The sequence below is a fragment of the Aquarana catesbeiana genome, linkage group LG05 (assembly GCF_042186555.1).
Source record: "Aquarana catesbeiana isolate 2022-GZ linkage group LG05, ASM4218655v1, whole genome shotgun sequence".
NCBI lineage: Eukaryota > Metazoa > Chordata > Amphibia > Anura > Ranidae > Aquarana > Aquarana catesbeiana.
This window is the reverse complement of record NC_133328.1, coordinates 576,552,686-576,577,881: the sequence shown is the minus strand read 5'-3', so window position 1 is coordinate 576,577,881 and position 25,196 is coordinate 576,552,686. Positions and strand designations below refer to the sequence as shown.

General features: G+C 41.0%; 1 protein-coding gene across 1 annotated transcript in view; it reads right to left on the bottom strand.

The window, feature by feature from the left end:
- VPS13B (vacuolar protein sorting 13 homolog B) overlaps positions 1-25,196 on the bottom strand; it is a 1,301,055-nt gene that overhangs the window by 1,136,920 nt on the left and 138,939 nt on the right. Inside the window, exons 5-7 of the mRNA XM_073632833.1 lie at positions 15,897-16,064; positions 13,085-13,266; positions 10,005-10,253 (exon numbers count right to left, since the gene is read on the bottom strand). Of these exons, the coding sequence (XP_073488934.1) occupies positions 10,005-10,253; positions 13,085-13,266; positions 15,897-16,064 (599 nt within the window). The remainder of the gene's footprint in view (positions 1-10,004; positions 10,254-13,084; positions 13,267-15,896; positions 16,065-25,196) is intronic.

Below are 25,196 nucleotides of genomic sequence, written 5' to 3'. Positions count from 1 at the left end.
TAATTTTGTACTAAATTTTATGTTTTTTTTGTGCCTCCTTCTCTGCCTATCTTCTACTGGACCTTTTTCCTCCCTCTTTCCCTCAACCTCCTGGACGCTGCCCGCCTCTGGGGCCCGGACCCCGCTCGTGAGGTCGTGATTCTCCGACTCAAATTTGCTCCGGGGAACCGACCCGTAGACCTCCTGAATGCCTGGACACCACCAAATCAACTAGGTAAGCTACTGACTCCCCCTCCAACACACCCACCATGATTGACATACTGTCATTAAACGTGAAGGGTCTTAACTCCAATATCAAGTGAAGCCTAGCACTGCGAGATTTTAAGCGGTCTATGGCTGATATTATTTTCATCCAGGAGACACATCTCGCTAAAACTGGCACCATGGCATTTGCAAGCAAACACTTCCCTCAAATATACCAGACCTCCGGCCAGTACAAACGGGCAGGGGTTGCAATCCTTTTTAAGCAAGGTTCCCCTTTCCAGTTACAATCTCTGTACTCAGATCCATTAAGACATTATCTTATTCTCAGAGGCTTATGGAAGGGCACCAATCTCACTTTATGCAACATCTACGCCCCAAACCCCAATCAAATCTCCTTTTTGTCCAAAGTCTATAACTGCCTATTTGCGACTCCCCACCAATATCTGGTTATTGGAGGGGACTTTAACCTGACTTTCTCCCCATGTCTTGACAAACACTCCCTGGGGCATGGGAAAAACCACGCAGCTGTCGATAGAAAAGCCACCTTATTTCGTCAATTGACCAGGAAATACGCCCTGTTCGATGCCTGGCATACCACCTATCCGTCGGCTAAACAATTTACTTTTTATTCCTATCCTCACAAGTCTCACTCGCAACTGGATTACTTTTTTGTCAATGCCATGACCCTGAGAGCCTGCACGGGCTCAGATATTCAGGCTATCTCATGGTTGGATCATGCCCCGATTAAACTTTCCCTTGCACTTTCCCCGGGTTCCTTTCGTACATGTCACTGGCGTCCGAATGATTTTTTACTTAAGCATGACCCTTCTAGAGTGGAATTGGAACAAACCCTGAAGCTGTATTTTGCTGAAAACAGCTCCCCTGAGGTTTCTGCCTCATCCCTGTGGGAGGGTCATAAGGCGGTCTTCAGAGGTCAGTGCATATCACTCTCACTGCCCTAAAGCGGAACGCCAATGCAACACACCGGGCCCTCCTAGACAAACTCAAACATTTGGAAGCACGACTGCTCTCCTTCCTGTCCCTAACCACCCTTAGGGAACTTGTTAGCGTCCGAGCCGGGCTGAAGGACATAGACTTAAGATAGAGAAAGCACTGTTTCGGTTGAGACAGACTTATTATGACAAGGCCAATAAATCACATACGCTTTTGGCAAAAAAACTTCTTGAGCAGGTGGCGACCACCTCTCCCACACACCTTAAAGATGCAAATGGCGTCCCCCAATCTCACCTCACTAAAATAGCCCAACTTTTCCGTGACTATTATTCGACTCTGTACAATGACCCGAGTGTTTCACACAATCCACCTTCCCCTGACTTATCTCAGGCCATCCATTCCTATCTAGCAGACTGCGATACACCCAGGCTCTCCTCATCTGCCCTGGAGACCCTCAACTCCTCTATTACAGAAGAGGAGGTAACCGATACGATTAAATCTTTACCGAATAACAAAGCCCCTGGACCCGATGGACTACTATACCTCTACTACAAGACCTTCTTACCACATCTGCTTCCCCATATGACGACCCTTTTTAATTTATTTCTCTCTGACACACCTATTCCTAGGGATATGCAAAATTCCTTTCTCACGCTAATTCCCAAACCAGGAAAGGATCATACCCTTTCATCCAATTACAGACCGATAGCACTCCTCAATACAGATTTAAAAATCTTTACGAAACTGTTGGCAAATAGGCTGAACAACTTTATGCCGTCCCTAATCCATAAAGACCAAGTGGGATTTATTCTCCTTCATCAGGCCGGGGATAACACCAGGAGGGTCATTGACCTTGTGGAGGTTGCAAACAGGAACAAACCAGAGGCAATATTGCTCAGTCTAGCTGCCGAAAAAGCCTTTGATAGGTTAAGTTGGCCCTTCCTGTTTGCAACTCTCCACCAGGCTGGTATTGAGGGTTCATTCCTCCGGGCTATCTTCCATTTATATTCATGCCCCTCGGCCCAGGTCCGTACCCAATTTGCCGCCTCCTCTACTTTCCAGATTTCTAATGGGACTCGACAAGGCTGCTCACTTTCCCCTCTTCTATATGCCCTATGTATTGAACCCTTAGCAGCCCATATTAGAAAGAATCCAAACATTCACGGTATCCCAGTCCGTATTAGAGACTTTAAGAATTCCTTGTTCGTGGACGATGTCCTCCTCACTCTCACGCAACCCCATGTCTCTCTCCCAAATCTACAGGTAGAGCTAGAACGTTACAGTGCCCTCTCAGGTTATAAAATTAATAGTTCAAAAACGGAAATCCTCCCCCTCAATTTATCCCACCAAACGCTATCGGCCCTCTTCCTTAAAATACCTTGGGGTCCATATCATGCCCACATACGACACTCTATATAAAGCCAACTTCCCTCAACTATTTACCTACTTCCTTGACCAAATAGAAGTCTTTAAAACTGTCCCTTTTCGGCCGCCTTGCGACCTTAAAGATGACAGTCCTACCTAAACTCTTATACCTTTTTGAGACGCTGCCCATCCCCATCCCATCCTCGCACCTTAAGAGGCTCCAGGGCGACTTAATAAATTTTTTCTGGAACTATAAGAAACACCGGATCGCTAGATCGGTTCTTTATGCTCCTCGTAACCAAGGCGGCCTAGCACTCCCTAACATAGCCAAGTATTATCTAGCTGCCCGTTACGCCCTGTAGCCTCTTGGTGCACTCTCTATGCTTATAATCAATGGACACAAATCGAAAAATTATGGTTAGCCCCTGTTCATCCAAATTCCATGCTATGGAGCTCTGATATAACATCTGGCGGCATGCAGCTGCTAGGACCAATGGCCCTTCTGCGTACGCTGTGGCTATGAGCCAAATCGACATATCCGCTTACCACTACCTCTTCCCCAGTCACCTCATTCTTATTTACACCCAATATTCCCGATAGCTTGACGATACAGATGTCTCACTTCTGGATGGATAAGGCCTTATTTCGCTATGATCAGTTGATAGACTCTAAAACCAGTTCACTAAGATCTTTCCAAGATCTGCAAAACACATTTGATATTCCCAAACAGGCTTTTTTAGGTTATTTGCAAATACGGCATTACGCACAATCTTTGGTAACGAATCTTCAATTCTCTCCTTTAACTGAATTCGAAAAACTATGCTTAGAGGGCTTGTCCCCTAAGGGTATGATATCGCGCACCTATCAGCTACTGATCATGGACTTATCGCCAACTGGACCGCGGCATACCTATATGGGTAAGTGGGAGCAGGCCCTGGGTACAAATATACCCCTGACAACATGGCAGTTCATATGGTTGCAGGCCTCTAAGAGCTCTATCTGTACACTCTATAAAGAGAATCAATATAAGATTCTATTCCATTGGTATCAGACCCCTGACCTGCTCCACTCCATTTACCCCTCGGCAGATTCCCGGTGTTGGCGTTGTTGTAAAGATAGGGGGACGCTATTTCATGTCTATTGGACCTGCCCTCTAATCATCCCCTATTAGCATATGGTGCAATCCCTACTTCAATCTATCTTTGGTACTGGTGTGCTCCTTGACCCGAAGATCTTTCTTTTGGGCCTTCCTCCTACCTTCTCTAAAATGTCAAAAAAACTTTTAGCACACGTGCTAACTGCAGCACGGTGTTTGGTGGCCCTAAAGTAGAAAAAGAGGGAACCCCCCTCACTATCCGAGCTACACTCCAGGATCAGAGATGTTAAGAGAATGGAGTACCTGACGGCTTCTTTAAATGATACTCTTGATAAACATAATCGAGTATGGGAACCCTGGGTCCTGTTGGAGACTCCTGTGACCTAATGCTCTGCATTTCTTGATTACCTTTGGTTGGCTCTCCCCGGGGTGGTTCTGGGCTTTGGGGACGGGTGGTTGTCCTCTCTTCTTCTCGCTCTACTTTCTTACTTTCTCAACCTCTTTACTATGTCTGTCTCCTCTTTCATATGTTTACGCCTTAATATAGAATAGACATGGATGTACTCTGAGTTAAAAGATGCTTCTGCATACTTCAAATGGTTGTAAATTATGCTTGTTCGCATTGAAATGTACTATTAACCAAATGTTTGTTGACTGTATACCGGAGGTACCTGTGATACTACGAAATGTATTTCCTGTACCCTATGCTGAAAATTTCTTTATATTTTTGAAAAATTAATAAAAATTGTCAGTTAAAATAAGAAAGAGACTGGGTAAAAATGGCATCCATGGGAGAATTCCAAGGCCAAAGCCACTGCTGACCAAAAAGAACACAAAGGCTCATCTCACATTTACCAAAAAATATCTTGATTATCCCCAAGACTTTTAGGCAAATATTCTGTGGACTGATGAGACAAAAATTTTACTTTTTGGAAGGTGTGTGTCTAGTTACATCTGGCATAAAACTAATACAGCCTTTCATAAGAACAACATCATACCAACAGTCAGACATGGTGGTGGTAGCGTGATGGTCTCGGGTTGCTTTGCAGCTTCAGGACCTGGACGACTTACCATAACTGATGGAAACATGAATTCTGAGCTCTACCAGAAAATCCTAAAGGAGAATGTCTGCCCATCAGTTCGTGACCTCAAGCTTAAGTGCACTTGGGTTATGCAGCAGGACAATGATCTGAAACACAACAGCAAGTCCACCTCCAAATGGTTCAAACAAAGCAAAATTTAGGTTTTGGAGTGGCCTAGTCAAAGCCCACACTTAAATCCAATTGAGATGCTGTATCATGACCTTACACAGGCAGTTCATGCTGGAAAACCGTCCAATGTGACTAAATTAAAACAATTCTGCAAAGAATAAAAGGGCCAAAATTAAAAGACTCATTGCCAGTTATCGCAAACGCTTGACACCAGTTATTAGGTTTAGGGGTAATTACTTTTTCACATAAAGCCAGGCAGGTTTGGGCAGTTTTTCTGCCTTAATAAATGAAACCATCATTTAAAAACTGCATTTTGTATTTACTCGGGTTATCTTTGTGAAATAATAAAATTTGACCCATTTAAGTGTGACAAATATGCTAAATATATATATATATATATATATATATATATATATATATATATATATATATATATATATATATATTTTTTTTTTTTTTTTTTTTTTTTATGTCAGTTATTTTGACTTTTCCCTGAGAACAGAGAAAGGACTTTATTTTACAGTGGAAATTTTGACAAAACAGAAGCTTCAATCCTCACTGTAAGTAAAGAAGCTCCAAATATGTGTGCTGCCAATAGAACAGAAGCACGGGAGGATTACGTGTTGAGAAATAGAATGATTCCATTGCTGAGAGTCAGTCTGAGTAATGTACAGTGGCAGATAGAAAAAGGAAACATTATATCGGTTTCCTCACACAGTGGGCTAAACTAAACTAATCATCTCCTCCTGTTTCAGACTTTTATGTTTCTGCTGCGATCAAAGACACTCAGTTCAGGCCTCAGCAGTTCTTCATTCAACTACAACTTCCAGCATCTTCTGTCACAGAGTAATACATCAATGTACTTCCCACAAGTACACAAATATCTCCAACTTTAAATTCTTTCCCTAATACTATCATTCTTATCAACGCAGCAGCTAAAGCAAATCACTAAGTAACAGAGCAGTGCACAAAGTAGTGTTGTCAGAAGTACATCAGTTACGTCAACTGAATTACCCCGTTCAAGCTTTATGAAGTCAAAACAATGAAAGTGGATTGCTGATAGATCAATACATAATTCTGCATATTGTACACTGCTGTTTAAAAAAACTGTAGTGTACTGTATTAAAGTTTTGAACCTGCTGGGCAACTTCATTTACATTTTTTTTAAATCCTAGAGTTGGGCTTTAAACCAGTTACAACTGTGCCAAATGATCCCACAATCTAAAAACAATATCTTCTTTTATAGTTAAGTAATAAAAACTTAAGCAACACAATGGCATTTCAATTCAGATTTAAAAACGTCCTTTCTTCAGCTGGATGAGCAATCTAAAATATGATTGCATTTTAAAAACTTATAGGTAGTCTAATGGATTTTGATGCATTTAAGGATAAGGAGCCATAGATTAAATGGAAATGCAAGGAAGCATTAACATGTGTTCAAAATTACTACCCAGCCTAACCATCCTTTCAATTAAATTTTCCATCAGAAAAAGGTGCTTCCTATCCCAGCACATGGACTATTACTTAATCCCTGTATCATCTCATTTCAAGACCATGTCACCAATCAATTATCAGCAGTAATTGGGATAGTCATGTAGGGCAGTTGCTGTATCTGTAAGCTGTTAAAACCAGATGTACTGGGCCCATCCCTCATCTTGAACCCTGCTTTTACAGGACTGAAATCGTGATCAAAGATGAACTGTGCCTGTAATCACGAACAACAGAAATGGGTGAAAATCTGAGCTTCCAGTAGATGATAGCTACAGCTGCCCAAGTTACTTTATTTCTACTCTAATCACTTTTTCAGTTTTTAAATGAAGTGGACATCAAGAGAGACTATTAAACATGAAGCACATTTCAAACCAAGGTTTACTCAGGCTCTGGAAATCAATGAAAAACTAGGCTTGGGAACCAGGCCCACACTGTGGGTATTTCCTTACAAGTATTGCCACAGAGATAGCTTATTAATAACCTCACCAGAATGATTATTTCAAAACAGTTATAATCAGTCACCTTGCAACCATTAATTTCAAATACATAGTCGTAGACACCGATATACTTACAAGTGCAAGGAGTATGTTTAAACCATGCCATAAATGCCATAATGTCATTCATGTATAATCAAGTTATCAGTCTGTGAAGAGACAGTGGCACAGGAAATTTGGCTGTGCTTTGTTCTATTTTGTTTATTTCAAGACGTTGCGTCAACTACTGTCTTAGAGAGCTTGCTAAGACCTGCAGCAGTAAGCCAAAGTTTGATGCGCATTAGGCTGCCCATGTTAGTCCTAAAAATTGGACTCCAAGCCTGCAAGACTCCAGGGTTTTCCTCCAGTACTGACCTAGTTAATACCCGTGCCAGATTTACTCAAGATGTATACCAGTATAGCTTAGCTATTTGTATCTTCAAACAATCCAGCACTCTCTACTACTGCAGTAGAGAGAAAAAACTGGAACTTTTTGGCAATTCAAAGACATTAAGTTTCCAAAGAAAAGAACACTGTACCTACTGTGAAACATGTTTTGGGCTGCACCACCATGTACTAGTACAGGGGTGCTTTGCAGCTGTCCAGGATACAAGGAAATATCAAGGTCTAAGGAGGAATTCTGTAGAAAAACCTACTGCCCAGTGTCAGAAAGCTCTGTCTCGGTTGCAGGTCATAGCTCCTCCAACAACAGGATAATGACCCAAAGCAGACTGCTAATAACATGCAAGAATCGCAAAGAACAAAACATTGGACTATTATAAAGTTGTCTTCTATAAACCCTGATCTGAATCTCATCTATGAAAATAAATGAAACATGCAGTCTGGAGAAAGCACTCAAAGTGGTTGTAAAGGTAAAGAAAAATATCTGCATATTTACAGCCCCTCTGTTCCATCAATCTATTGTACAATATGTAAATGTTTTTATAAAACAATGCCTGTAAATATCTTATTTCATATCTTTTATGGCCGGTCACATGACCTCTGGCTGCTCTCCTCCAAACTAAGGGCTTCTGCAGCAGTGGCTGAGCGGCCAACACAGCGGTCACGTGACCTCCCAAGCTGAGGTCAAAGGGGACATTGGCCTCTCCCACTGTAGCCCTTAGATCAGAGGAGAATAGCAGCTGGAGGTCATGTGACCAGCCATAAAATATATGAGATAAGGTATTTACAGGCATTGTTTTATAAAAACATTTACAGAGTGTAGGATAGATTGATAGAAAAGAGGCGCTGTAAATATTTCTTTAACTTTACTGCCAGCTACTAATAGCAGCAGGAGTGGGGTAGGGGGATAGGCAAGCAGCCGGATGACAGAGTCACATAAACTGACAATGGTAATCATTGATCAGCAGTCATAATTACCATGGTCGGCTCACACAGGGGGACACAGGAAAAGGCAGGATCAATCAGGTTTTTTACAGCTTAGACAGCACAGGCACTGTGCTGTTTAATATGCTATAAGGGAACAGGATCTCTTTTTAATTTTTTTCGGTTTTAGGGTTACAACCACTTTAAAACCCGAGACAGCTGGAGAAGTTTGCTCAAGAAGAGGCAAACTACCTGTTGGCAGGTGTAAAAGTTTTATTAAAGTTGAGTTCCACCCAAAAGTGGAAGCTCTGCTTATCTGACTCCGCCCCCTTCCGGCGCCACATTTGGCACCTTTGGGGGGGGGGGTTTACCTGGTTTTGACAGGTACCTGTCCCCACTTCCAAAGGATCTTGCCACGGCAAGATCACTCGGAAGTTCAGCCCCCCTCCTCCTTCCCTGCTGCCGGGACATTCAGAAAGTGTGATGCGCGCTTCACGCATGCGCAGTAGAGATCCAGCTGTGACGCCACAAGGCTTCACTGCCGGTTTCCCTTACAGACCATAGCATCGGCAACACCCAAGAGCCAATGGAAATATTGCCTGGGCTACCAACATCGCTGGATTTCAGGACAGGTATGTGTCCTAATATTAAAAGTCAGCAGCTACAGTATGTGTAGCTGCTGAATTTTATCTTTTTGCTGGAGGGGGAAGGGGGGAGCGGAACTTCGCTTTATAAAACTACAGGTATCAATAGCTTGCATGGAATGCATCTGAGGCTTTATTCACTCTGCTACTGTGAAATCTATGTTTATATGCATTTAGAGGATATTTCTAAATGCATGTGATGATTTGTCAATGGTGCCATCCATGAACATGGTGCATTTGCGTGGGTTTAGGTGTGGTCAGTTTGGCTGGTTTAGAGAAAATAGCATTCTTTGCTTCTAGGATCCAGACACTCTAAACACATTTAAACAGGTCTAAATGCACTCATATTTACCAAATGATTTCTCCAGCATTTGAAAAATCTAAGTGTCAGTATGAATAAAGCCTAAAGGTTGTACAAAATAATATTGGGTTATGGGTTCCATCAATTTTGCCCATGCCATTTTAATTTTTTTAATATTTTAAATATTCTGTTAAATCAAAAGAAAAGTCTTTTTTACTAAATAAGAAATACATGATGGATAGCAATTACTTTGGTCAGCTTCAAGTTAATTCAGAGAAAATTGTGGGTCCTTCTCTTCACAGAGGAGTACCAAAAAATTCACCCTTGTCTGTAACACAAGGAATGCCATTGCTGAACTTCAATAAATGTCTAGTTGACCTTCTTGCTTTAATACTTTGAATCACAGTTTTGGAAAAAGTATGAAGATAAAGAGTACTTAAATGTAGTAAACTTTCCATATCTGAATACGTGTCCCAGGTCACCAACTCAGAAAGCACTAAGCCAAAGGAACAAAATAACTGCCAGGGACCTAGAATTTTGGCAGTCACCTAGTTCAAAATGCACAACCTACATATTTATCTAGAGAAAGGAATTAACAATAAAGCTTGGTCCAGCACCAAATAGATAAGGTCATTTATTTTACTTTCCCAATTTGTAAGAATGTTTAGAGACCTGCCTCTCCCTCTCCTAGTCTGACCTCGACTCTGCAGTAGACTGCAGAAAGTCAAAGCTACAGGCAATATTTACATAATTACACTAGCCATATTTAAATGCACATTCAGTCATTTGTAACAAATACAAAAGCAGACTAAATGCTAAATGGTGTTTTGGATACCTGCCTGAAGATCAACTTAAAATACAAAATGGACCAAAAAAAAAAAGCTAGTACAAAAGTGGCGTACTTGCTCACAGCAATGAATCAGAAATCATTTAAACTACACAAAGAATCTGGCTGCAATGGGTAATTGCTTCAGTTTGTGTATTTTCTCCTCTGACTGCACATGTCAGCAGCTTACCAGGCATATTAATTATGATGTCCTTAACATGGCTGGGCGAATCCTCCACTTCTTCCTTAGTGTTTCCTATTTCACCATAGTACAGGGCAATACCTAACTGCATTATGCGAATAAACATTGGGAGTTGCTGGTCGGTAAGGGACAGTTTTAGACTGTCCACCATTGTGTGAATCTAAAAACAGAAAAAAAATGAAAGTCAGTTTAAAACATATACAGTACCTATGCCATTTAAACTTAAAGTGGAGTTAAACCCAAGAGCAAACATTTATTATACTGCAGCTTACCAATTCTTCAATATGATAGCTGCTTCCTTTTTTTTTTTTTTTTTTTTTTTTTAGACTTTCTTTCTTCTATTACCACCTGATGATCAAGCCAATAAGTCTGACAGACCATTTAACACTGACAGAGGAGCTTACAACGATTGGCTTGTTTTATTTATGTAGAGTCTTTATCCCTAAAGGAAAAAGCTGTTAGCTGTAACTGACTATAAAATATTAGCTGGAGTTTGGCTCCAATTTGTTAGCGTATTTAAATCTACTAATACATCTAACACTCCCCCCCCCCCCCCAGACTGACTTTGGCAGACTTGCTACTGGGGAGTCTGGGGACCTTACAAACCACCCTCCAAGCAAAAATTAGATGTAGCGTGAGAACAATTTGCCGAGGCCTAAAATATTACATAAGAACTCCAGCGAGAGATTCAGGACATAGGCCACCACACTGCCTTTCCTTGAGGTGAGGATGAATTATGTCATATGTCATATTGAGGAGAGTATGAATTATGTCATACCAGAAGGACAGGTGCAATACCTGGAAATGACACAGTATGAACTACCCCTCCTTACTCAAACAAATAAAAGATTACAAGAATCATGCAGTAATTTACATATATCCGGGCCTACCTGAGGACCTGCAAGGCTCTACTACAGCCCTATTCCAAGAATAATCCCTGCCCTGCCATTGGAAAGGCTTGAAACACACAGGATTCACATGGCTCTTGGCCCCAAAAGACCAGATGGTCCATCACAAGATGGAACTGAAAAACATCAGTTCTTTTACATTAAGAATCGCTACTTTAGTCGGCCAGGAGCATACCTAGTCTAACATTCCAAGGCCATGCCTATAGCCTGTATGGTGACCTGGCCCCGTCGACGATCTTGAAATGCCAAGCACTCCAGCCATACTTTATGCTCCTGCAAATCACAGCCATCAAATATTGTTGGGGATATCCCTTCGAACATCAGCTTATTCCAGTGGTAGGCAACCTAGTAGTCCAGCTGTTGTGGAACTACAAGTCGCAAAAGGCAATGCAAGACTGGTACAACTCCCAGAAGCATGATGGTATAATGTAGCTTCGCCACAATTTTATACTTTAATTAGCTTTCCATTGGCAAAAAAGCCTGCAAAAATACCAAAAATTGCCTGTACAACCACTCAAAAAAAAAAAAAAAAAAAAAAAAGGCTTGTAAAAACAACCAGACACGCTCAAGCATGACTGCGACCCAAACCCTTTCCATATACTTCCGGATAAATTGTACATGGCTTTTACATACCCAGCAAACATTTCTAAATTTCCATATATGCTTAAACACCTGAACATAACTGAGTTTTGCAAAATCTGAACAGCTAAGCACAATGCTTAGCCAACACTTTAGGTCAAGAAAATGAACATAAAGTACTTTACTTCTGCTGTATGATCCTGACTGCATACCCAAATTTGCCCCCAGTGCCTTATTATGCTTTTATGGATGTAGGGCATACTATACAATGTATAGTGGCAGTGTTTGAAGGCAAAAATGCTCTGGATACGAGTATACAATTAATTCAGATGTCTTAAATAAAGACTTATCCCCCAATCCTTGGGAAACCTTATTAAATAGTCCAACCTCTGACCTTGCAAGAAGACACTTGGCAGACAATTGCTAAAGCCTGGAAGCAGCCAACTTTAACTCCGTGAAGGTTAAGCAGAGAATAATAAGCACTATAAAACATAAGATGCTTCTGTCCATTCTAAGTTATACTCATTCTAAATTCTGTGGTCTTACTGGCTGGACTGCAACCACCATATGAACCTAGACCTTTGCTTTCGCTCTGAACGTATCCTACAAACAGGTGGGTCTGGGTGCCCCAGCTGGGCCTGACAAACCCACCATTCCTTTGCTCACCCAACCACTCCTTGTATATTATCCTGACCTATTCTCTGTCGACCCCCTTTTTCTTCTTCTACTTTATACATGGCTGTTAAACCTCAATTATTCCCCTAAGGCTTTATGTACACTTGGCCGTCATTTACTGCGGCCACGGGAAAAGGTAAAACGTGGCAAAATCGTGCTGCGGTTTACCGGCCAGCAGTCCAAATGTTCCTGTTCTGAACGCGATTCTGCTGCGTTCAGGAAAGGGAGGTTGAGGGAGGTTGACCCTTACCTAACCGCAGCAGCTCCTAAACTCTGCTAAAAGCCTATGTGTACATTGACACATAGGCTTTTATGGAGTTGAGTTTAGAAGCTTTGGCAAAAAAAACTCAAGTTTAGGAGCTGCTAGTGTACACGAAGCCTTACAATCTCCAGCCACAGTGATGCATCAGTCACATTACGTTGAATTTCCCAAAGGATCACATGCACAAAATCTTCCTTGATCCCAAGTGTACCAAGCGCTGCTCTCTTTATGATACCCTGGTTACTGACACCTGCCCACATGCTTCTATTTGATTGTATGTTTGTTGCAGTTACTGTTTATCCACCTTCTGTTCACTTTACTTGTTTGGATATTTCCTTGTTGTGTATATTGCTACACTTGTGTAAAAACTTAGAAACTCACCTTAGGGCTACTGTAAAAACCAAAGTATAAAACCACCTAGCTTTTTTTAAGTAACTGGATTTGATTTCTTGCTAAAAAAGTAAACATGAAGATATTTTCTTGCATATTTTCTCTCTTTTCACACAATTAAAAAACACCTACTTGTGAGAGTCTCTAAGTAGATATGTGCAGCTTATAGAAAATTACCTTGATCACAGCTGGCATTTTAGAATTAAGGCTGTCATAGGTAAAGTGCAAACGGGTTCGAAAGGAACACTTGTATAGAAGTGGGTCCTGGTAAAACTCTATCTTTCCACTAGCATTTCGCTTGTCAAGGCAAACTGTGCAGTCAGAGAAATTAATAACTTTCCTAAGGACCAGTTCGGTAGCTGAAAGATAAAGCAAAGAAAATTAGTGATGACTCAAGTGATGACAATCATGTGAGAAAACTAGAATGATAAATGTTGTAAACGTAAAGAAGCTGTTAGGCTGTACCCAAACAAGTGCCAAAATGAAGTGATTACCATATGTTCCTTATGCATGCTGAACAATACAAATAGGTGCTTATCAACATTAAGGCATTTGTGATGCTGCAGTGCCATTTATTTGCATTTCTTCAATTAGCATTCCCACCTTCAAAGATACAGGTGAAGAAGCCACAGACACAGAAAAGTCACTGGAGTAGTGCACACACACGTACATAAGACTAATGTGCACAGAAAAATCTATAAAAAAGATTACTTGCACTGTTTTTCCTTTCCATACATTTCTTTGCTCCTTTGCAACGTGCCTTTGAAGTTGCTATAAAGATAGTCAATTCCCTGGCACAGCTCCCTCCCTTCTTGCACGTCATAGCCCTCTCTTATTTTGGGGATGTCTTCATATGCTCTGTGCTGGCCCAATTTCTCCACCTCTTCACTTCACCTTTCTACATAAACTTTTGTGCAGTTGCCTGGGTTCAGCAAAGTTCTATTTGAGGAACAACTTTGAGTCTGCGGGGGGCTGCTGACATGATATCCAAGAGGGCAGTGCCCAGCTGTAGTCTCTGGGCTTTTGGATGTCCACACAGGAAAGGCTTTTACAAGATCTTTCTAAGAAAGTAGTTACCTAAACAAATATGGTGGACCATATATAATACAAAAGCACAGAGGTGTGTGTTTCTAATGAAGCTGTTGTATCAGCTTAGTATTAATGCAACTAACACTTCAGAAGCAAAGGTCAGCAATGTCAGCCTCCAGGATTTCTTAAGGCTGGGTTCACATATATGCGGGGTCAGTCTCTGTGCAGAGTCCGGTGATGTTTCTATTCAGCGATTCAGGTGCAAAATGTGACACTTAAATCGCACCTGAACCAGATTGAAAAATGAACAGGATCCTTTTTTTATTTACCCCGCAACCAGCCCACATATATGCAAACCGACTCCATTGAAAGCTGGTCTAGTTTACATGTTATGCGAATTGGATGCAGTTCAAAATGCATCTGATTTGCATATATGTGAACCGAGCCTTAAACTGAACCAATGCTTTCCCGATCCAAGGCACACCAACTGCCACTCTCTATCCTTTATGCACTTCCACATGCTCATCTTCCCTTGGCTCCCATGATGCTTGCTTCAATCAGTGAAGAGAAATGACTGGTACCTCCAGATACAAAGAGAATGACCTATTCCCCTTTCCAAGCAGGGGACAGCCTTGCTTAGAGCTATGGTAACATATTTATTGCAGTTACACAGGAGCAGGGAGAGTGTCCTTAGTCCTGTGTACATTTTAGTGCCTCCTCTCTTAGTTCCCAGTGGCTGAATAAAGTAGCAAGCAAACTAAAGAAAATATGCATGTAAAAATTGGAAAGATAATAGTTAAGGGAACCTGCAGATGTAAAGCACAGGTCGCATTTAAAAGTTTAAAAGGAAAGCACAGGGTGATATAAGAATTGTGGCAATTTTCACTAATAGCCCATAAAGCAGGTAGGAAGCAGGGCAGTGGTAAAGGTGTTATACCCATTCTGTTTTGCAGCTATAGAGCACACAGAGTATATAAGCATGTGTTACAATAAAGAGCTTTTGGAAGCAACTTACTATACATAATATGCATTTCAACTCTGTCAGAATAAGATAAATAGTGATAGTAATAGTTTAGAAAATAAAGTGGATATTCAGTGAACAATTATTCTACCAAGTCCTTTTCTCTGCTGTTGAGGGCGAGTCAGCCCACGCCCATCAAATTTATTTTGACAACCGTAACTTTCATAGCATGACTTATAGCGTGGCAGAGAATTAGTAACAAAATTTTTAAATTAAGGGATAGCATGTGGCGCATTTTATATCCACATGAATGTGATCATTTAGGAGCAGAAAACAGAACAGCTCTGTAAAACACTTTCTCCAATTTTCCAGGAAAGTTCATTAATGACTAAGAGCTGCACATACACTCGGGAAAGAGAAATTTCCAAAGATGGTGTGAGGAACAGCTGACCAAAATGGATCCAAAACAGACAAATCCTAGAGAGAATACAGGAACGGACCAGTACATAAAAGGTTATGAAAATCATACCTAAAAAGGTAAGGTAAAGCAGGTGTCAGCCCATTTTAGTAAGCCTAAAGGTGGCGCACAATGTACAACATTGATGCCAAAAACATGAAATCAATTATCTTCTTTCTGTGGAAGTAAATATTTTAAAATGATTCTTTAGCTCGTTGACTAAAGCAGGCAGTTAACAAACCAGAATAATGGTTGCTAATCACAGCCAAAATGACCATGGCCGAACCAAGAGCATAATTTCATAGGCACCAGATCACAGGAATGTTGCTTATGCAGCCCACATGGCAATGCACAGGTCTGCCATAACATTGCTTAAGTATTGACTTCAGGAAGTTGATTTTCACAGGTACCCTTGGTGGCACTAATGGTGTTCTCTAGTAAAAATTAGTTTACGTTTTCCTTTAGTAGAGGTTCACTTCAAAGGAGACACAAAAAAGTTAAAGCAACAGAGACAATCAATCATCAATAAAAGTTAAGCTCACCAGATATATCCATAAACGCTCTATCCCAGAACTCATCCACTGTGCAACATTCTGCACAAGTAATATTAACTGACAAAACAATATCATCTTCAACGTATTTTAAGATTAGGTTGTTTACCACGATATTCACGTTATTGACAACACGTCGAATTAAACTCTGCACATATCCTGAAAGAGAAAGAACACTTTTGTACAATGTACCAATAAAATAAAATAAAACAATATGTGACAAAAGAATATAACCATTTGTAGAATTGTGTTAGAAAATATAAGTATTAATTCAACTCAGAACTAGCAATTAAAGCGGACCTTCAATCATTTTTTTCAACTTTCCATCTACTAAATCTTCTGCCCTTGTTGTTTTAACTTTGGATAGTAAAACTTTTTTTTTCTGCCTGTAAATACCTCATACAGCCCACTTCCTATTTCTTTTCTCGTCATTAGCCTAGGCTTATGACATCATGCACAGCTCTCTCCGTCTCACTCTTGTGAGAGTTTGCCAGAAAGGGAGGGGGGGATGAGTCATAAGAGGGCCAATGAAAGCTGCAGGGCCGCAAAGCTGGAGGTGTCCCTCTGTGTGTCTGTGTAAATCCAGGAAGTGAACAGGCAGCAGCTTTAGCTGCCCACAGTTAAAATGGTTGCAGCCAGACTCAGTGGAGAGAGATTTCTACAGCACATTCGGCAAGTACAGAATCACAGTATAAATAAACGATATGCAAAGTGGTTGGAGAGAAGCTTCAGAATGGCAAAGATGTTTTTATTACAAATTATGTGAGCAGACTGCAGTTCCTCTTTAAGTTAATATTCTAATGCCACACAGTCCCTACTCAGGTGATAATACAAGGTCAACTTCCTCTGAGGATATGCAATAAAGGGTCTCAGAACAATGTGACGGTTTTGACTAAGGTAATCAATGTGATTCCAGAGTAAATTTTTAGGAGAAAGTTAGAAAATTAAACATTCCGAATAAATCAATAAGACAGCAAACATTTCTCTGGTTTTCTAAATTAACCAAAAAGTAGTGAATGGCAACAAAGGAATCCAAAAAGCAAAAAGATTTACAGATTTAGGATTTGATACTTGGCTGTGTGTATGATGCAGTGCTTAGGTGTATCAAAGACGCACATTAGCATACCCACATATTGGTAGTGTTGTATATCCTATGTTTTATCTTTTAAAAAGAAAAAAAAAAAACCTATAGGGGGAAAAAAAAAACAAAAAAAAGAAAACAAAAAAACACAGGAATTTTGGTAGTGACCCTAAAATCATTTTTTCGCAGTCAATTGAATGACGTAGCCGGATAAGATTAAACCTGGGGTTATACTGCTGTCTACAGGAGAAGTGGACACTAGGCAATACAAACTGATGCTATAACCCCCTCCCACACCACATGTGGTCAGTTGTAACAAGCAGTCTAAAGATAGAATGATAGCAAATGGGATCTTTAAATAAACTTCAAGAAAGGGTTTTATGTTAAGTACCAAAATCCTATTTTCCTGACTATCCATTGAGGGACACGGCCTGATAAAAACAAACCTAGGGATATCCAAAAACAGTCCAGACTGATGGGCAAAAGCAAGAGGTAGTCAATGTCAATGGCCAAGCTGTATTGCATTCTGGTTCAGAAGATATGTATGTATGTGCGTTACAGAACGCAGGCCTAAGTCATCATAGGACTGAATGAACCGCTCAAGCCCCTGAGCTGGACGTTCTGGAATGGTGCATCAAGGTTTGAAGGGCAAATCAAATAATGCCCAAAATACTTTGGTAAGCGCTAAGATGAGCATTAATATATTCTTATTCAGCTTAAAATATGTTAACAAATCCAATTGGAAATAGTGGATCTGGATGCCAGAGAACCTTTAATTAGGATCTTTTGGAATTACAAAAAAAGGAATCAGTCTGCCTGAATAAGTAGCAACAGAAAGGTAAACCGTGACATCCCAAAACACATCAACGACAATGGAGAGAAACCTCCATGGGGTGAACCGATACAGTACACAGTGAAGGTAAAACAATACCGTTATTACGCTTTGAAACAAACCACTAAGCGAACCTGAGTAGGTGTGGTTTAGGAGGGGTTTCAGTCTCAAGGGGGCTGGTGTTCCACTTATATTTTCTAGTTTTCATTTCTCCTGTAGGCCGCAGTATGACCCTATGTTTCTTACACCAAACTGTGTCTCTCAATGGACAATACAGAAATTACTTTTTAAGGGTTTCCTTATTTTACTAACTAATCATTTGCACGTGCAGAACGTATGACTGTTTCAGGCTCTCAAGCTTTTGCGAAGTATCGCAAAAAATGTCCTATCTAGCTGCAATAAAAGCCTTGCTTGTTTGGTTTAAGCTGTGCAGCCAGTAGGCATATTGTCACTGTTTCTGAAGGTGCCAAGCACTGGTAAGAATATTAACTGCTCTGTCTACAGGTACATTCACAACAGCTCCATATTTTAAAACTAGTATCCAACTTTCAATAAACTGCAGTACTTGTAAAACTTAAGTCATGGGCCAAAACAGTGTTTTCAATGAACCAGAATTATTGAAAAACTTTAATGTACAAAATAGAACAACTGTGTCACAATGCTAGACTGATTTACCTCTTAAGCCCCATACACACGATCCGAATATCGGACGAATGATCGTCCGTTTTTGTTTGCATGCTAATCTCACATCGAATCTGATGAGTTTACTAAAGTCCCGAAAATTCCCGTACGACAGAATAAAAATTCGGAAGCGATGTCATGTGTTGCAATGCATTTGTATTGCATTTTCGAACGATAGCTGTACCGATTAAACGAAAATCGTACGATCTGGCATCGTACGGAAAAAATTTCCGTGCATGTCCGATAGAATAATATCGGATGAACTGTCCTGATCGGCTCTCGAAAGCTCTGTACTAACGATCCGATTATCGTACGATCGTTTCGAATGCGGCATTTTACGTACGACTTTCGGATCGTGTGTACGGGGCATTAGGCTCGGTTCACACTAGGGGCGGCACGACTTGCAGGTCGCCTCACCGAGGCGACCTGCACACAACTGCCACGGCGACTTGCAAAACGACTTCTGTATAGAAGTCTATGCAAGTCGCCCCAAAAGAAGTACAGGAACCTTTTTCCTAAGTCGGAGCGACGAGAATGGTTCCATTGCACAGAACAGGAGGCGCCCCCGTGTGAACCGGCACTTACAAAAAAAAAAAAAAACAAACAGTTACAGTGGATTGAGCTAAGCATAGAGAAAAGAAAGTCAGATAAAAGTTGTCCTATTAAAAGAAAAAGAAAAAAAAAAACCTATGAAAACAGGTATCTGTACATGACTGTGGCATCTTCAGGGTCCATTGCATCTTTACGTTTTGGTAATGGAAGCAATATGCAGCATGTGTCAGCACCGTTAAATTGAGTGGCAACACCCCAAAGCAGTAAGGCAGGGGTATGCAACCAGTAGCCATCCAGCTGTTGGAACTACATTTCCCATGAGGCACTGCAAGGCTGGAAGTTACAATTACTCCCAGAGGCATGATGGGACTTGTAGTTCTGCAACAGCTGGAGGGCCCCAGGTTGCCTGCCCCTGCAGTAGGGCAACGTACATCTGTTGTAGCATGTTTCAAGGAATGGTAACACATCATAGAGCATTGAATTACACATTTTGAGACACAGCTGATTTTGGAGAAGCTCGGGTGCCTTGGCAGCTCATTACCACCACACACAACAAACACCGAACAAATGTAAACAGACTGTTAAAATAGGATCTGGTTCTTTTGGAAGCAAGGGCCTTAATACACAAGCATTACATAATGTATCGTCAGCAAATCTCATTGGCACCTGCAATGCAAAGGGCATACCTAAAGGACAACTCTTCTAAAAAGTCGGTATTTGCCTAAATGCTCAGGGGGGTAGTACCAAAGAAATTCATGTGCTGGTACCTGTCTTGAGGGATGGAATTTAGTACTGGTATTTAATATGAAAATTTAATTTATTACCATTCCATAGTCATCCTTTCTAATTATTTCCAAACAAATACACAACAGCCATCATATCACAAATTCTTTTTGTAGAGTCAACAAATGGGGAAAAGAAAAAAAGCTTAAGATATTACATTACAAAAAAAAAAAATCACATTCCTGGCAACGTGCATCCATAAATATTTCCCATTCTGTGCATCAGCACAACAGTATGACTCAAGTAGTCAAGCAACCACTTCTGTCCAAGGCATTAGCAGTGATTTAAGAAGTGCTGTATGTTTTATTTTCTAAATCGTTTCCAACTTTGTTTCACTCTTTCCCCCATGGATGACAATTGCTCAGGGTGGGAAAAAATGCAGCATAAAAATTTATTAGCAAGTCAAGGACCCTGCAGCTGCATCTCCATTTCCTACTTTCCTGTAAAAGGCTGGTGTTCTGTAGGTCCCTTCCATCACATGATAAGAAACTTATACAGGGACACTTGCATTACTTAAGGAAGGGTTTATTTTCAGCAAGTACTGATTATGAGCTGCTAACCTTATTAAAACCTGTAAGCAAGTAAGCTTTGTAACATGTACAAAAATTGCTGTTTTTACAGCATAAAAGCTTTTCTCGTCTTTGTCCATTTACTTTTAAAAATGAAATGTTTCTTCACGTGTTGCCTCTTGTGAGCTGAAAAAAAATGTGATTTTTGTAAAAAAAAAAGTGGTTCTAAAGTCTAAAAACTTTAAGGTTAAGGCTGGGTTCACACTTATGCAAATTGAATGCAAGTTTCTCCACATCTAATTCACATTACAGGAGAGTGTGATCGGCTCGCAATTGTGAGCCGGTTCACACAGCTCCGGGGCGGCCGAGGAGTGCACAGCAAAAGTGTCCTGTGCGTCTTTGCTCCAATTCAGGTCAAAACTCAGGCAAAAAATGAGATCTGATTCGCCCCTGAAAGCGGTAAACAGGGACGCATCGGACTGCTGCAAGCCATGCCGCACATAGTGTGAACCCAGCCTAAAAAAAAAAAATAAAAAATAGCTACCTTTTCTTTAACTGTCCTGAAGCTTGTGAATACTGATAGACACTGAAGCAGTGCATTTTGGAACTAGGCACAACCTATTTTGTACTTTTGAAAAGAGCATGGAAGGGTTAGGCCTTCTGTTAACCGGGAAGATTCATCACCCAAAATAAAAAATAAATAAGAAAATGAAATCCAACTGGGCACTTGTTCGGGGGGATACAAATACACACGAGGGGGTGCTGATAAGTATTTAGCCTTACCCAGAAAAAATTAAGCTAGGAAGCTGTAAATTGCAGGGTGTACTGGCCTATTTGTCTATATTCAATGGTGCAAAACTCAACTACCTATGATTTCAACTTTTCTTTTTCAGGTCCAAAGTGAACCTGGCAGCACCTCAAGAAAAATTAAATGTGGAAGAGCATAGGACCCTAATCAAGTTCCTGTTTCTCCAAGGAAAAGGCGCGAAACAGATCCATGATGAAATGTCACAAACTTTGGGTGACAGTGGCCCTTCATATGCAACAGTTAAACTTTAGGTTGTCAGTTTAAAACTGGCCATTCCGGTGTTGAAAGTGAGAAACCCAGTGGAAGGCCAGTTTCTGTGCATGCAAATGTGAAAGCCATCCATGACATGATCATGGAGGACCGCTGAATATGAGGCAAAAGTATTGCTACATATCTGGGAATATCACGCGAGAGTGTTGGTGCCATTATCCACAACGATGAAAGAAATGAGAAAGCTTGCAGCAAAGAGCATCCCAAAAAACTTTTGACAACCGAACAAAACAGAAGAAACATGTACAGACATTGTGGCTGTTTTGGAACATTTTGCAAGAAATAAGTTAGATTTCCTGAACAAACTGGTAACTGGTAGTTAGACATGGATCTACTGTTATGATCCTGAGACAAAGGAACAGTCTAAAGAAAGGAGGCACAGTGGTTTCCCCAGGCAAAATAAGTTCTGTGTGCAAAGGTCAGTGCAGAAGCAAATGGCAAATTTTTTGGGATAAGAAGGGGGTTCTGCTGGTGGACTACCTCCAAAAGGGTTCAGCCATTAATGCAACATATTACTGTCCTTTATTGATGAAGTTGAGGCAAAATATCAAGAAAAAAAAACAGAGGAAATCTCACCAAAGGTGTCATCCTGTTGCATGACAACGCCTCGTAAAAAGGACAACAATTTGGGAGTGTTCGGGAGGCAACTAATGCTGCAAATGAGTGTTTACACCGGCAGTCGGAAGAATTTTATTTGCAGGGACTTAAGCCTTATACACACGATCAGATTTTCGGCAGGGAATTGTGTGATGACAGACTGTTGTGGCCTAAAATCCGACCATTAGTACACTCCATCAGACAACTGTTGTCCAACTTTCCGCCAACAAAGGTTGGATGGCAGGCTAGAAAATTTTCGGCGGACAACGGTCTGTTGTCAGATTTTCCTATTGTCTGTACACAAGTCCGTCACACAAAAGTTTAATGTACAAACACGCATGTTAAGAATCAATGCTCACCAAACACGACATTAGCAGAAGGTGCCCAAAGGGTGCCGCTCAAGAGCTCAAATTCCTCGTAGTACGTCACTACGTTTGTGTTTGTTGGCCAACAATTGTGTACCATTTGTATGCAAGACAAGTTCCTGGCAAACGCCCTGATGCTTTGATGGCCAACAATCTGATCGTGTGTACCAGGCTTTAAGAAGCTGCAGGACAGATGTTGCAAGTGCACTGACTTTATGGGGGGAATATGTAGAATAGTGTGGCAGTTACAGCTTCCTAGTTAAATTTTTTCTGTGTAAGGATCAATCAGCACCCCCACGTATAAGGAAACTCCCCTTACTTTGAGAGATTTACACAAATATCACGTTTAGTCTCTGGGACAAGAATTGAATGGAAACGTTGACCTAGAGGCTGGGGTTTCAACCCTAACCTGCCTTATCCAAAAAAAAAGGGGGGGGGGGGCTATGTATACAGTTTAAAGCATTAGAGGCAATGTATTTTTGGACATTTCTAACACATCATTCCTAATGCATCAACAATGATTAAAATTGACATATTCTCAAAAGTAGGAGCACAAACATCCTCAGACATATACATTTTCCTCAGGCATCCCTCTTCTGTAACATGCATATTTCCAGTGCTCCAAACTGAACAAGGCTGTCACAAATAACAAGAGAAAAAGAAGGAGAAAAGGAAAAAAAGTTGGGTTTCCTAAAAAAAATTACTGATACACTGGCCAATAATGTGAGACCACAAACATCCTGATGCAGACTCCAGAGGGAACACCTCTCACAAATAATGGACTTGCAAGAAATACTCCATATATATAACCCCTCCCACTACTGGGAGTACCTCAGTTTTGTAGCAAAGCAATAAACGTGTATACCAAAGAAGGGAGGTACCTCTGTATCCCGTGATGTACTTCAAAGAAAAGGATTTTTACAGGTAAGCTGTTATAAAAATCCTATTTTCTTATCGTACATCATGGGACACAGAGCCATAGTAGTTACTATGTTGGATGTCCCATAGCAATGCCAACTGAAGGGAGGGAGACACAACAAAAGTAGGGCACCAGGAGACAAGAGGACTTATACTGCAGCCTGCAGTACACTACGCCCAAAGGCGATATCCTCACGACCTTTTACATCTACATGATAGAATCTGGTAAATGTATGGACTGAAGACCAAGTTGCGGCCTTGCAGATCTGAGCCATGGAGGCTTGGTGATGCACTGCCCAAGAAAAACTAACAGCCTTGGTGGAGTGCGCTTTAATATGAATAGGAGGAATTTTCCACTTTAAACCATAAGCTTGAACAATCACTTGACATATCCATTTAGAAATAGTAGATTTTGACGCTGCCTGTCCTCTTTTAGGACCGTCTGGCAACACAAACAAAACATCTGTTTTACGTATCTGAGCAGTCACTTTCAAATAGACCTTGACCGCTCTCACCACATCAAGAGAATGTAGTGACCTTTCTTCCACAGAACGAGGTTCTGGGAAAAATGAAGGCAGAACAATATCCTGGTTTAATTGAAAACCTGACACTACCTTCGGTAGGAATTTAGGATGAGGCCGCAATACTACCTTATCCTTATGAATAATCAAATATGGCTCTTTACAAGAAAGAGCGGCCAACTCTGATATTCTTCTTGCAGAAGATATGGCAACCAAGAAAATAATTTTCCTCATCAAGAGGACTAAGGGAATATCTTGTATTGGCTCAAAAGGCTGTTTTTGTAATGCCGATATGATTAAATTTAAGTTCCAAGGGTTCAGGGGTGGTTTAACTGGAGGATTAATCCGTGTTATCCCCTGAATAAAATTACGAACCAGAGAGTGTGAAGCCAATGGTCCTTGAAAAAACACTGATAAGGCCAACACCTGGCCTTTGATAGTACTCAGGGCCAGCTTCATTTGTAATCCCATCCTGTAGGAATTCAAGGATCCTACCTATGACATATTTCCTGGGGTGCCAACCCCTGAATTCACACCAGGAGACATATGCCTTCCAGACACTATAGTATATGACTCTGGAGGCCGGCTTCCTAGCATTAACCAAAGTAAAAACTATTGAAGCTGACAGGCCACGGTCTTTCAGAATGTGGGTCTCAATAGCTAAACCGTTAAATTTAGCGTTTGTAAGGTAGGATGGAATACCGGACCTTGCAAGAGAAGGTCTGGCCACAGTGGTAGGGTCCAAGGGTCCCTTACCGCCATTTTTATGATCTAGCCAAACCAAGATCTCCTAGGCCACAAGAATCACCTCCTTCCCTTCTTGCTTGATCCTGCGAAGAATGCGCGGAAGCAGCAGAACAAGAGGGAACCCATAGAACAGTGAAAACTGATCCTATGGAAAAACCAAGGCATCTATTCTGTATGCCAATGGATCCCTTGTCCTTGACACAAAGTTGTCAATCTTGTTGTTGAACCTGGACGCAAACAGATCCATGTCTGGAACTCCCCATCTTTGACATATTGAAAGAAAGATGTCGTGGTGAAGGGACTATTCTCCCGGAAACAAATGTTGGCGACTCAAGTAGCCTGCCTGCCAAATTCTTTATTCCTGGAATGAAAATTGCCGATAGGCAAGGAATGTTGTTTTCTGCCAAAGATAGAAAATGATTCACCTCTCTCTGGGCTGCACGACTTCTCGTGCCCCCTTGGTGATTGATATAGGCCACTGCTGTGGCATTGTCGGATTGGATCCTGACAGGACAATTCCGTAGTCTGAGCGTCCAGGCCTCTAGGGCCAGGCGTACTGCCCGAATCTCTAGAATATTGATGGGCAAGATCCTCTCTGACTTGAACCATTTCCTTTGGACAGACGCT